The sequence below is a fragment of the Protopterus annectens genome, chromosome 2.part1 (genome assembly GCF_019279795.1).
Source record: "Protopterus annectens isolate FY-2018-M chromosome 2.part1, PAN1.0, whole genome shotgun sequence".
NCBI lineage: Eukaryota > Metazoa > Chordata > Ceratodontiformes > Protopteridae > Protopterus > Protopterus annectens.
Window position 1 is genome coordinate 1,734,876,803 of NC_056729.1, and position 12,518 is coordinate 1,734,889,320.

The 12,518-nt window shown below is 39.7% G+C and overlaps 1 protein-coding gene across 1 annotated transcript in view; it reads right to left on the reverse strand.

The window, feature by feature from the left end:
* Positions 1–12,518, reverse strand: part of TAS1R3 (taste 1 receptor member 3) — a 228,669-nt gene that overhangs the window by 145,929 nt on the left and 70,222 nt on the right. Inside the window, exon 2 of the mRNA XM_044063601.1 lies at positions 9,017–9,718. Within this exon, the coding sequence (XP_043919536.1) occupies positions 9,017–9,718 (702 nt within the window). The remainder of the gene's footprint in view (positions 1–9,016; positions 9,719–12,518) is intronic.

Sequence of the window (12,518 nt, forward strand, 5' to 3'; positions counted from 1 at the left end):
TAAAGTAGGTAGAACAGTTACTGTAAAAGCAGCTGAGTAAAGTGTAATTTTTTTTTTTTTGGTTAAGAGGGAGGAAACAGAATATAGTTCAAGATTAAGGAACTAAGGGGGTTGACCTGCCCAAATGCTCTCTGTCTCTCTCTAGTAAGTATGCTGAGCTGATGAGATAAGACAGGGAGGAGTGTTCAAACTCAGAAAAGCAAGGGGGTAGTCCTACCCAAATTATCTCACTGCACTATGTTGAGTAACCAAATAAGATTGGACTGGGAGCGGTGACCAAAATCAGATTTACAGCAGGGGCGGGCAATTCCAAAGCCACCAAGTTTAAGACTACAGCAACACTTGGGAGGGTGGTAGGTTATTGACAATACATCAGGACAGCTAAAACTCTCAACCTTTGGGTCTCTGACTATAAGAATTTTTAAATACTGTCAAAATGGAGTCAAGAAATTCAGTCCCTAGGTTTGTTCTTAAGTTGAATTTCTTGAATCCAGTTCTCTTTCTAGGGTTGCTAAATGCTGGGGCAGATCCATAGTCAGCCCATCTAGCACCCTATACAGATCCTCTGAATCGATGCTCCCTCAACTCAAAGTTCAGAAGAAATAAAAAGCAAGCTTGTCTCAAAGATGAAGAAGAAAGTATCTTTTTTTATCTCCTTCCCTGCATTCAGTCCTTGAATGCTTTAGTCAAGTGATTGAGCTATAAATGCAGCATCAAAATTCATTTAGGAAGTGACGGCTTCATAAGTTGGTGTTGATGCTGTACTCCTGCATTGTCAGCACCTTCCCATCACACCCCATAAAGATTTGAGCCTGGGGCAACCTTCTCCTTCATCCTGTACTAGTTAGGTTTCTTCAATGAGGTAAGGTAAAAACCCTTTAAATCAGTGCATGTTATGCTTTTCCATGTCAGCGTAATGGGTTTGATGACCTAGTCTATAATGGGCATTCTAACTGTGATTTGCCTTACTACTCAGTCTGTACCTATAACAATGTGAAGTCATGCGGGCCGCCTAAATTGCAAATCCACAAGCATCAAAAACACCAAACAATGCCCAAGCTCAGAAAGGTGAAACAGTTATCTTCAAAGATTTTGTTGCAGTAGGGCAAGTCCCTCACACCCTCTTATACATATTTACTTTATTTATTTATTTAACATTTGTTTGCCAGGATAGTCCGACTGGACAACTGGTGTCCCTTTTCAGCAGAGTCCTGGGGAGAAAAGCTACAAACAGTACATCATTTTTTGGATGCAAAGTAAAATTATTTGGTTACATAGTGAGAAAAAAGTCATTAACAATAGAGAAACAAACTTTACATAGTAGATACAATATGTACAAGAGAATCAATGAGCAAGTTTACAGCACAGTATTGCAAGGCTTTAACTAAGTAATATCATGTACAATATGTACAGTGAGTATTGGAAGAGTACAATAACAGTGAACACCAGAGGCAAAAGGGAATAAAGTCTCACATTGGGGTGAGGCTTCAGGGCATAGCAGGCTTTAGGCATAGGCCAACTAGGCGGCTGCCTTGGGCGCCTCTCTGGTAGGGGCACTTTTCTAGTATTTATTTGTATGGTGCAGTGGTGCAGCGGTAGCGTTGTCGCCTCACCGCAAGAGGTTCTCCAGTTTGATTCTCAGTTGGGGTGCCTTCTGTGCAGAGTCTGCATGTCCTGTTTGTGTGGGTTTCCTCTGGGTGCTCCAGTTTCCTTCCATGTTACAAAGATATGTGTTTGGAGAGTTTCTCCCTGGGCCTCCACTGAAAATTGGTTTCATTCCAAGTTGGACTTTCCTGGTTAACAAATGTTCAATAAAAAATAAAATTTGGTGTAGGTAGACCAGGATGGGGACACTGGGTGGTGTGGTATAGGATTCCATGAAGCACTTTTGCCTAAGACACCAGTTGACCTAAGGCCACTTCTGCTTTGGGGGAGTGCATGGCAGTTACAAAGATGGTTAGTGTGTAGGTATGATTTAAGGAGCTTTTTGAAAGTGGAAGTACATTTTTGTAATTTTTGTAGCCAGAGGGCAGAGTGTTCCATGTTTTAGCAACTTTATTAGGGAAAAGAGATTCACCAGAGCTGTTTTTATATGGGATTGTATTGATCAGAGCTTTATTACTGGATCATAAGTGTCTATTTGAGTTGTAGAAGTTTAGAAGACCAGTCAGGGCAGGGGTTTTCTCAGGATAGTATAGTATTTGGTGAGCCAGGTTGAGTTGGTGGTAGCGCAGTAAATTAGGAAATTCAAGTCAGTGTAATGAATATAGGGACTGGCAGTGGTGGAAGTGTGATTTGGCATTGGTTGCAAACCTAGTGATGTTGTTATATCAAATGAAAAGTTTGTCAGGTCGGCTTTATTTAGGTTTGTTAGAACTGGGGATGCATAAAGTAATGTGCTTTTTATGGACTTTGGAGATAGTTATAGAGATGTATTTGCTGTATCTTAGTTGTGGGTCAATTGTAAGTCCTAGTAGTCTGGCCTTTGATACTGGGGTGATGAGGGTCTTATTGGCTGAGAGTATAGAGAAGGTGGGGTCATTGGTCTTTGTTTGGTAGAACAATATACATTGTGTTTTCTTGGGTTTTAATATCAATTGTGTCTTACTTAGCCAGGTTTCTTTTTATTTAACATTTATTTATGAGATAAGTCCGACTTGGAACAAACAAATTTTTAGTGGAGGCCCAGGGAGAAACACTCCAGACGCATGTCTTTGTAACTGCCTAGTTGCATAACTCAGTGATGGAGAACACTCCCAAATGAAGGGAATTATTACAGGCAGACACTTAGAAATCACACTAAAAATGACTTCCTATGGAAGACAGTGGTTGGCATTATATCGGTGTCTTTGCATTGGATAACTCACACCTGAAGAATTTTACCTCGACCACCTTTAGAGCAAGTTCAGTTTGACATTCTAGTTGGTCTTATCACAACGATCAGCTCTGTACTAGTGCTTTGCTGCAGACTGCTGTGCCAACAACTTGTTACCATATGAAAAAGGTTAATGCATGGAAATCCTTAATAATAAAGGAGGGTCGTAATGTGCACCATGAAAGGGAGGGGACAGTGGAAGATAACGTCTTGAGGGCCAAGGAAAGAATGGACTGCCTCTGATGATGCCCTCAGCTATGACATATGATATATTTAGTAATATTCTGAGCTGCCTATGTGCACTGCAATATAGAGAAAAAAGTGATTAAAGCACAGTAACCATTATGCTCCATAAATAAGTAAATAACAGTTCACATAAAGGCAGAAACTACATATACATTTGTGATATTGTAATATGCTAACCTGCCAACCTAACTTATAAAACTGATGCCATATATGCCACACCAGTTTCTAATTGCAAGGTCACTGATAATTCTATAGGGTCAGACCTTTCCAGAAGATAAGCTACTCTGATCATTTAAGATGCCCTCAAAAAAGGTAGATACTTTATACTATAGTCTGACATGCACCACATTTACAGATGTTGCTGCATAAATGGCTGAGATATGAGCACCATATCAATAACTTGCTGGACTGCAAACAGCCTGCACTCAGGCTATGGACAGGCCAGTGAATAATAAACATCATGCAGGAAGTGTACTTAATCCCTCAACTATGGTAACAAATACAACATAAAAACAAAAAGGTGTTAAGGGATCCCCTTGTAAAAGTTGTAATACCATTACATTTGTACTTCTTCAGTTTATCCCCTTCACAACACAGCCCCAATGACTTTTCTAGTTGCAGCTAGTTAGATGGCTTGATTCATGGGGTGAAAAGTAAGCATCCCCAAGCTAAGCAAAAACCCTATGGGTCATTTATTCTTGCCCAAGTACTGTAGCTCAGTCAGCCTATTTGTTTCCCCAACTGTGAGAGTCTGGAGTTAAGGAGAAGGACAGCTTGCTGGTCCTGCAGAGCGTCCAGCCTTTTGCATGATGTTGTGCAGGACCAAGAGCAGAGCTTCTTCCCCACTGTCGCAAGCTCTGCATGACCAAAAACAGAGCATACACACCTCTGCTGTAGTGGAGCACCACTCTCCCTCATGGCAACTCTCTAAGGTCTGCAGCATGCTCCCTGCAACATGTCTGCATGGGTGCAGCACCTAGTGCTCCTGCTAAGTGTCACCCAAGAGCAGCCCAACGCTTCCCATCCCAACCCCCCCAGAGTTCAACAGCAACCACTGATTGCCATCGTCCCCAGTCAGCTCTGCCAGGTGTCCAAACTGCTAATCAAACTCAATTGACCTGCTCCATAGTGAGGGCTTTATCCCTCTGTGTCACTGGAGTTGGGTAGTCTCAGGTCAGTTTAAGTTTGGTTTATAACATTTATGCTTCCTTATAACTTAAATGTCTTTTATTGATATAGACTCCATTGTCTAGCTGTTTGACTCTGAGCAAGTCACTTAACCTGAAACTGCCCCCCGGGCTGGGAGCTGTTACATTGTTACATTACCGAACTGTGTAACTCTGAGCAAGTCACTTAACCAGACAGTGCTCTTGGGCTGGGAGCTGTTACATTGTCACATTACCTAACTGTGTAACTCTGAGTAAGTCACTTAACTGGGCTGGCAGCTGTTACATTGCTACATTACTTAACTGTATAACTTTGAGTAAGTCACTTAACCAGACAGTGCCTAGGCTGGGAGCTGTTACATTGTTACATTAACTAACTGTGTAAATCTGAGCAAGTCACTTAACCAGACAGTGCTCCTGGGCTGGGAGCTGTTACATTGTTACATTACCTAACTGTGTGACTCTGAGCAAGTCACTTAACCAGTCACTGCTCCTGGGCTGAGTCTGAAAAAAGTCCATAGAGATCAGTGCTCTACCCTAAAAAACAAATACGAATAAATAAATAATACTTAGCTTAACTGTAATTTTAAATCATTGTTAATCTTGTTGTTTAAGAATATATTCATTGACCACTAATGGAGTAAAGAAATTCAATTAAATCTACTAAGAAACACTTAGAACAATGCTCAGAACTGTACCATAACTTATAACTTGACATATAGAGCATTTTCTGTATGACAATTTGGAGAGGGACAGGCAGCACATCACAGACAGGGAATGCCCTGAGAGTAGACACCCATGTTAACAAGACCTAATCACCAGCACATTGGTCAAATCCATAAGCATGACACATTCTATCCTATTATATAAGTTTCTTACATAACCACAGTCACCTCAGGACTCTTGCCTGATATCCTGTTTTGTGCACACACACCCACTGGGCCATTAGCATCTCATCGTCAGCATGCCACCACAAATATTGGCAACACCTTTTTTGTGCATGTGATGACATTATGCTGACTGCAGTGTTTCTTGGCTACCAAGCCATTTAATTGAGTTGGTACTGAGGAGTTTTCCTGCAGCCACCGGACTGGTGACCTCTAATAGAAATTCTGCTAAGTAGAATCCAAATATTCAAAATTGCTAATACTCCCATTGAATGCATTATAAAGGTAATTTAACTTTATACGTAAGTACCAGGCTATTTGTCCTCAAGGGCCATTTTAAACTTAGCCAATAATCCCAGGTGAGAATCAAACCCTGTACTTTGTGTTTATGAGGTGAAGATCTTAACCATTATGCCAACCCCACCACCTAATATTTAATTTTTAAAGATAATAAATCACTGACCTAGATGAGACTTGAACCCACAATCTCTAGTTCCAGAGAATGATGCCTTATCCATTACATCACTAAACTCATTCCACATTTAGCTTGTCTTTTTCCAGTTTGTTGCATAATATCCTTGACCAAAAATGCAGTAGTCTTCTAGTCTATGTCTATGTTGCTTCCCCAAAGGTCTAGACATTTGTACTTTATTCATAAAGTACCTACTTATTGTATAAGTTGGGATAGCATTGCAGAAAGTGTGTGTATCTGACCATTAAGGTATATTTTGCAGTTCTTTAATGTGATCCAAACATAACTGCAAACATAAAATCAGTTCACTTGAAGAAGTACCGACTAAAATAGACATGTGATCATATCAGCCTACCACATGGTCCCTGAATTCATGATAATTTACAATAAACCCAATATAAAATTAGAACTCATGTCACAGTTTCTGACTAAGTGCTCTTGTGACAAATCATATTTAGCCTTAAGTCAGATTTTCCTTAGGGCTTTGAATTCACTTGACTACACAAGACTTTGTTCCTCTACAGATGGACTAGCAAATTAGCAGTGAGAAACTTGTTCTGCTCATCAAAGCCTGTCAAATGTCTTCCCTCATGGACAAAGTTTCTTTTCTGGTCAGCAGGGGTAGTAAACTACAAGGATTCTGTTACCTTAATTCCCCCTTCCCCCCATCCCATCCCTACATAAGAATCTTTTTATGTGATGCTTGATGTATGTTGATGAACTTGCTCAGTTCAAATATTGAGTCTTTGAGTATTTCTTAATACTTTAGTATTTATAAGGTTCATTGTTGTACTGGATCAGAAAGTCTTTGGTGTCTCACTATTTATTTATGTATTTATGTATGTATTTATTTATTGGCATTTGTTAACCGGGTTAGTCCAACTGAGCCAGGGGCCCATTTTCAGTAGAGACCCGAGGAGAAAAGCTCCAGAAATAATACAAGTAATTATGATATTTATAAAATATTAAATTAGGTCACAGAAATATACTACAAGTCAAAAATGTGTACAATGCATAGGTAAAATAACAGTTAATAAGTACAACTTCCAAATAACAATTAAAAGGTTTAGAGAATATTACACTGAGTACAGTATGAATACAGTTTGTAAGGAGTACAGCATGAATACAGTTTGTAAGGAGTACAGTATGAATACAGTTTGTAAGGAGTACAGTGTGAATACAGTCTGTAAGGAGTACAGTATGAATATAGTTTGTAAGGAGTACAGCGTGAATACAGTTTGTAAGGAGTACAGTATGAATACAGTTTGTAAGGAGTACAGTGTGAATACAGTTTGTAAGGAGTACAGTATGAATATAGTTTGTAAGGAGTACAGCGTGAATACAGTTTGTAAGGAGTACAGCGTGAATACAGCTTGTAAGGAGTACAGTATGAATACAGTTTGTAAGGAGTACAGCGTGAATACAGTTTGTAAGGAGTACAGCATGAATACAGTTTGTAAGGAGTACAGTATGAATACAGTTTGTAAGGAGTACAGTGTGAATACAGTTTGTAAGGAGTACAGCATGAATACAGTTTGTAAGGAGTACAGTACGAATACAGTTTGTAAGGAGTACAGCACGAATACAGTTTGTAAGGAGTACAGTATGAATACAGTTTGTAAGGAGTACAGTGTGAATACAGTTTGTAAGGAGTACAGCGTGAATACAGTTTGTAAGGAGTACAGTATGAATACAGTTTGCTAGAGCAGTACAAGGAGGAAGAAGACCTGATGGGGAAAAGCCGATACGATGAGACGAGAGGGGACTAGTTCAAGTGGGGTTTGACAAGGGCATGACCAGGTCTTCAGGAGAAAAAGTTTAAGTTCTTTCTTAAACGGGTATTTATGCTGAATGCTTCTTATGTTGAAAGGGATTTCTTAATATTTTAACATTTGCAGAATAGAATGCATCATTTAGATCCATTGTTGACTTTTTTTGTAAAAATCAGAAAAAAAATTACCTAAAACATGTAGATGTATACTGAGTCTTTCGGCTTTTCCCAATTAGGGGTCACCACACTGGATCACCAGTTTGCTCATGATTGGCAGTAGATTTTTTTAAGGTGTCGAGTTGCCAGCCTGGAGCCCAACCTTCAGAGAAGGCAGACACACACACACACACACACACACACACACACACACACACACACACACACACACACACACACACACACACACACTCACACACCTACCTGCATGTCTTTTTTTTTAAGTTTTAGTCTATTGCAGGGAGGACATGCAGACTCCGCACAGAAGGAGCTCCAGCCAAGAATCGAACCAGAAAGCCTGTTGCTGTGAGGGGACAGTGCTAACCACTGCACCACCGATGTATAAAAATAAGAAAAGACGCACACAGAAAGATATAAAGATTTATTCCATACATGTTCGGACATAAATGTGCTTAGCTATGAATCAGCGCACAAGGTTTGCAGACTGAAATGTTTTCAAGTGTGTACATGCCTGCGGCTCCCTGGTCTTTATCAGTACCCACTGTTTTTTTTCCTCTGACACTCAAGGAATGATAGAAAACATGCTAAAATGAGTACATATTTGGAAATGATTTGAGTTTTGATTAAAAGGACAATGATTTCTCCATACCTCTCAAATTATTTATTCAAGAGTTCTGACAAAATTGAAAATAATGGTGGATGAAAATCTAAACCCAGGGAAACTTTTTAAATATAATTCCTAATTCACTTAAAAATTAATAGAACAACAGGTTTTGACCAATGTAACTGTAATCCTCAATGATTTACTAGAAAATCAAATATTTTATGAGACCCAGTCAGGGACATTCCTGCAAAATCAGGAAAAGGTGAGAGTATGCTAGTCTCTGTTTATTGGCTGGAAATGAGAAATGTTTGTAGCTGTTACGTAGAATTGTTTGCTGTCATGTAAACTATAAAATGGAGAGGCAGGTTTTTGTAAACTTAAAGACATATATGTTCCCTTTGTGTCCACGTGATAATGTCAAAGGACTTTACAGTTCTCTTTATCACGTTATATAGTTCTGTCAAGAGTAAAATAGACATTTCTTCCATTTCATCAAGCAGTCATGCATTAGTTCTGTTAAGTAATTAAATACATTTCTAAATGGACATAAAATGGATAGTACAGTAGAATGCAGAATGATTATTCCTGAAAAAAAAAACAAATTTAACTTTGGTATCGAACAGTTTTATCTTTTCTGTGTCTAAATATGTGCAGAAGCTGCAAACTGTAAGTTTCCTTTTTCATGAAAAAAAAAGATAAAACACACAAAACTGCTATAAATCATAATTTCCGTAAAGAAGTTACATGTATTGCCTTCATTTATAAGCAGAAAGCTTAAGGATGAAAAGCACTTAATATAATCTAAAGCTGATACTCACCTCCCAAGGTTTTGCCTTTGGCCATTGTCTGCAAACCCCTGATGTGCAGTTCAGTAGCTCGTGCAGAGCGTAAGCGATACTGTAGACGGCTGTATACACATTGAAAGGCTGGCGCTTTACTGCATCATACATTCCCGTGATGTTACTTTTCAAACCTAACTGTGCAACTGTGTACGTTATATAATCATCAAAGCCAGGCATCACGCTACCTTTGGTAACAAAACCGATGACCGTTCCAATTGTCTCAACATCAGGAATCGAAGAAATTAAATCAGATGATACCCAACCTTCACTTCCAACCCATATCTTTTTGTCTAGTCCAGATTTAATGAATTGCTTTATAAGGGGCATTGCAGCCTGGTCTCCGGAGAACAGCACAATTACATTAACCTGGCTTTTGTTGATGTTGTATAGGATGTCAGGAATTTTTGAATCAACTGTTTGAGTATTTGATGCCTGTACAGGTATAAGGCCCTGATGAGCAATACAGATGCTAGCGTCCGATGCCAGTGATGCAAACATCTGGATTCCTTGTTGACCATAGTCATCATCACTGCCAATCACTGCAACCCAGTTCCAATGAAAATGATGGACGATCTCAATCATAGCAGCTGATTGGTTCTTATCACTGGGGATGGTTCGGAAAAAGGAAGGGAAGTCTTCCTTATCACTTAACTTTTCACTGCTGGCTGCATAGCTAATCTGAAATCAGAATTTCATTAAACAAGATTCATATTAAAATATTAATACTGAATTCAAGTAAAAAAGAAAAAAGTGACTCTGCAAACCCCGTATACTTTTAAAAATGTAATCACAAAACCTAAAACACAACTCAAAGCTTTCAGCTCAATAGATCCTTCCTCGGTGCTATTAATACTGCCAGCAGAATGTTTAATATGTTAAAAACTCCTGTTACTTAATTGAGGTTTTATTAATTAAGTATATATAGCTACCTTTCTTAAATTTACTCATAATCTGTTGTTTAAGACACATACAGTTATAGAAAACAGAAATCAGATCAAACAGTAAGACTCACATACAACATTCTACACCCAGATATAGATTTCGTGTAATTTATATTTTATGAGCAAGATAGTTTTGACTGAGAAAAATTCTGAATGTACGTACACTGCAGGAGCCTTATTTATTTCCTCAACAATTTCACTTAGTGACTTGGATAAATTATCTTGAACTGAAAAAAATACTTTAAAATAATAAACATTCAAAAGGTTTTGCAATTAGTATCAGTAGTTTGTCATGCATTCATGTTGTCCGTATGTGCAGTATGTGCTTCCAGGGTTTCACTTTACAATCCCAAAATACTGAAATATTGAAATTCAGTATCTTGAGACTGTAAAGCCGAAAACTGAAAAACACAAAAGCCCAAAAGCGCGACATTCAAATTTGCAACTACCCACATAGACACTCCACACACAAACCAGCATACATACACCCTCCTCCCTACACTATAACCCAACAAAACACACACAAACACAACAAAACACACTCGCTGACCCTACACCCCGCTACTTATATTTACTAACTCTGAGGTCGCACTAAAAACACAAACACATAAAAACCACCACTACACATTCTATACTCCCCTTGCGCAAATATACATCACAAACGTACAAATACCACCACTCGCAACACTTACACACTCAAAATCTTGCCTACCCTAACCCACACCTCAAAACTCCAAACACACCTCACACACACTAAAATCCCTACCCAAACCCCTAGTAAAACAGCACTTACCTGAATCTCCAGCTACATCCACACCGCGGATTTGACATTTCCACGCTCAGTATTCTGCACTTTCATGCGAGTGCAGTTTTGACACTTCAGGCTGTGGTGAATACATATTTCAACAAGAGGGAGGAGCATAGGGTGACATGCAAGAGTGGAGGGAGATGCACACAGGTAGATTATATCTTAGGTAGAAAGGCCAGTCTGAAGGAGATCGGAGACTGTAAAGCGGTGGCCGGGGAAAGTGTAGTTAGGCAGCATAGGATGGTGGTTTGTAGGATGATATTGGTGATCAAGAGGAGGAGGAGGAGTGTGAGGGCAGCACCAAGGACCAAATGGTGGAAACTGAAAAAGGGTAATTGTGAGGTGATGTTCAGGGAAGAGTTAAGACAGGCACTGGGTGGCAGTGAAGAGTTACCGAATATCTGGGTAACTACAGCAGAGCTAGTAAGAGAGATGGCTAGAAAGGTGCTTTAGTGTGACATCTGGAAAGAGGAAGGAGGACAAGGAGACCTGGTGGTGGAATGAAGTACAGGAGATTATACAGAGGAAGAGGTTGGTGAAGAAGAAGTGGGATTGTCATAGAGATGAAGAAAGTAGACAGGAGTATAAGGAGATGAGGTGCATGGCAAAGAGAGAGGTGGCAAAGGCTAAGGATAAGGCATGTGAAGAGTTGTATGAAAGGTTGGACACTAAGGGGGGTGAAGAAGGACCGAGCTAGTAAAGATGTGCAGCAGGTAAAGGTGATAAAGGATAATGAGGGAAACATACTCACAAGTGAGGAGAGTGTGTTGAGCAGATGGAAAGAGTTCTTTGAGGGGTTGATGAAGGAAGAGAATGAGAGGGAGAGAAGGCTGGATGATGTGGGGATAGTGAATCATTAAGTGCAGTGGATTAGCAAGTAAGAAGTAAGGATAGCTATGAAGAAGATGAAGAATGGAAAGGCTGTTCCAGATGACATACCTGTGGAAGCATGGAGGTGTTTAGGTGAAATGGCAGTGGAGTTTTTAACTAGATTGTTTAATGAAATCTTGGAAAGTGAGAGGATGTCTGAGGAATGGAGAAAAGGTGTTTTGGTACCGATTTTTAAGAATAAGGGTGATGTGCAGAGTAGTGATAACCACAGAGGGATTAAATTGATCAGTCACAGCATAAAGTTATGGGAAAGAGTAGTGGAAGCTAGGTTAAAAAGGGAGGTGATGATTAGTGATCAGCAGTATGGTTTCATGCCAGGAAAGAGCACTACAGATGTGATATTTGCTCTGAGAGTGTTGATGGAGAAGTACAGAGAAGGTCAGAAGGAGATGCACTGTGTCTTTGTGGACTTAGAGAAAACATATGACAGGGTGCCTAGAGAGGAGTTGTGGTATTGTATGAGGAAGTTGGGAGTGTCAGAGAAGTATCCCCACAAGAGTAGAAAACATACTTGATCTCATCATCACGAACATGGGATCAAAATGTTCAACACCAGAAGTATACCCCTCACTGGTGAGATCAGATCATAAACTAATCTCGCTGGAGGTCCTCATCCCGCCCCCACCTGAAACAAAAAAGACCACAGTGAAAAACTTCTCAAAAGCCGATTTCACACTTCTAAAAACTAGTGTGGTCTCCTTTAAGGCCCCTGAGCCAGTGATAAACATTACTCAAACCGCTGAATCACTTACAAATGCCTTCTACCAGCACCTACAGGACTGCATGGATCAGGCAATCCCAAACAAAACTAAGACTCTCTGTACCAAAGGCAAGCGTC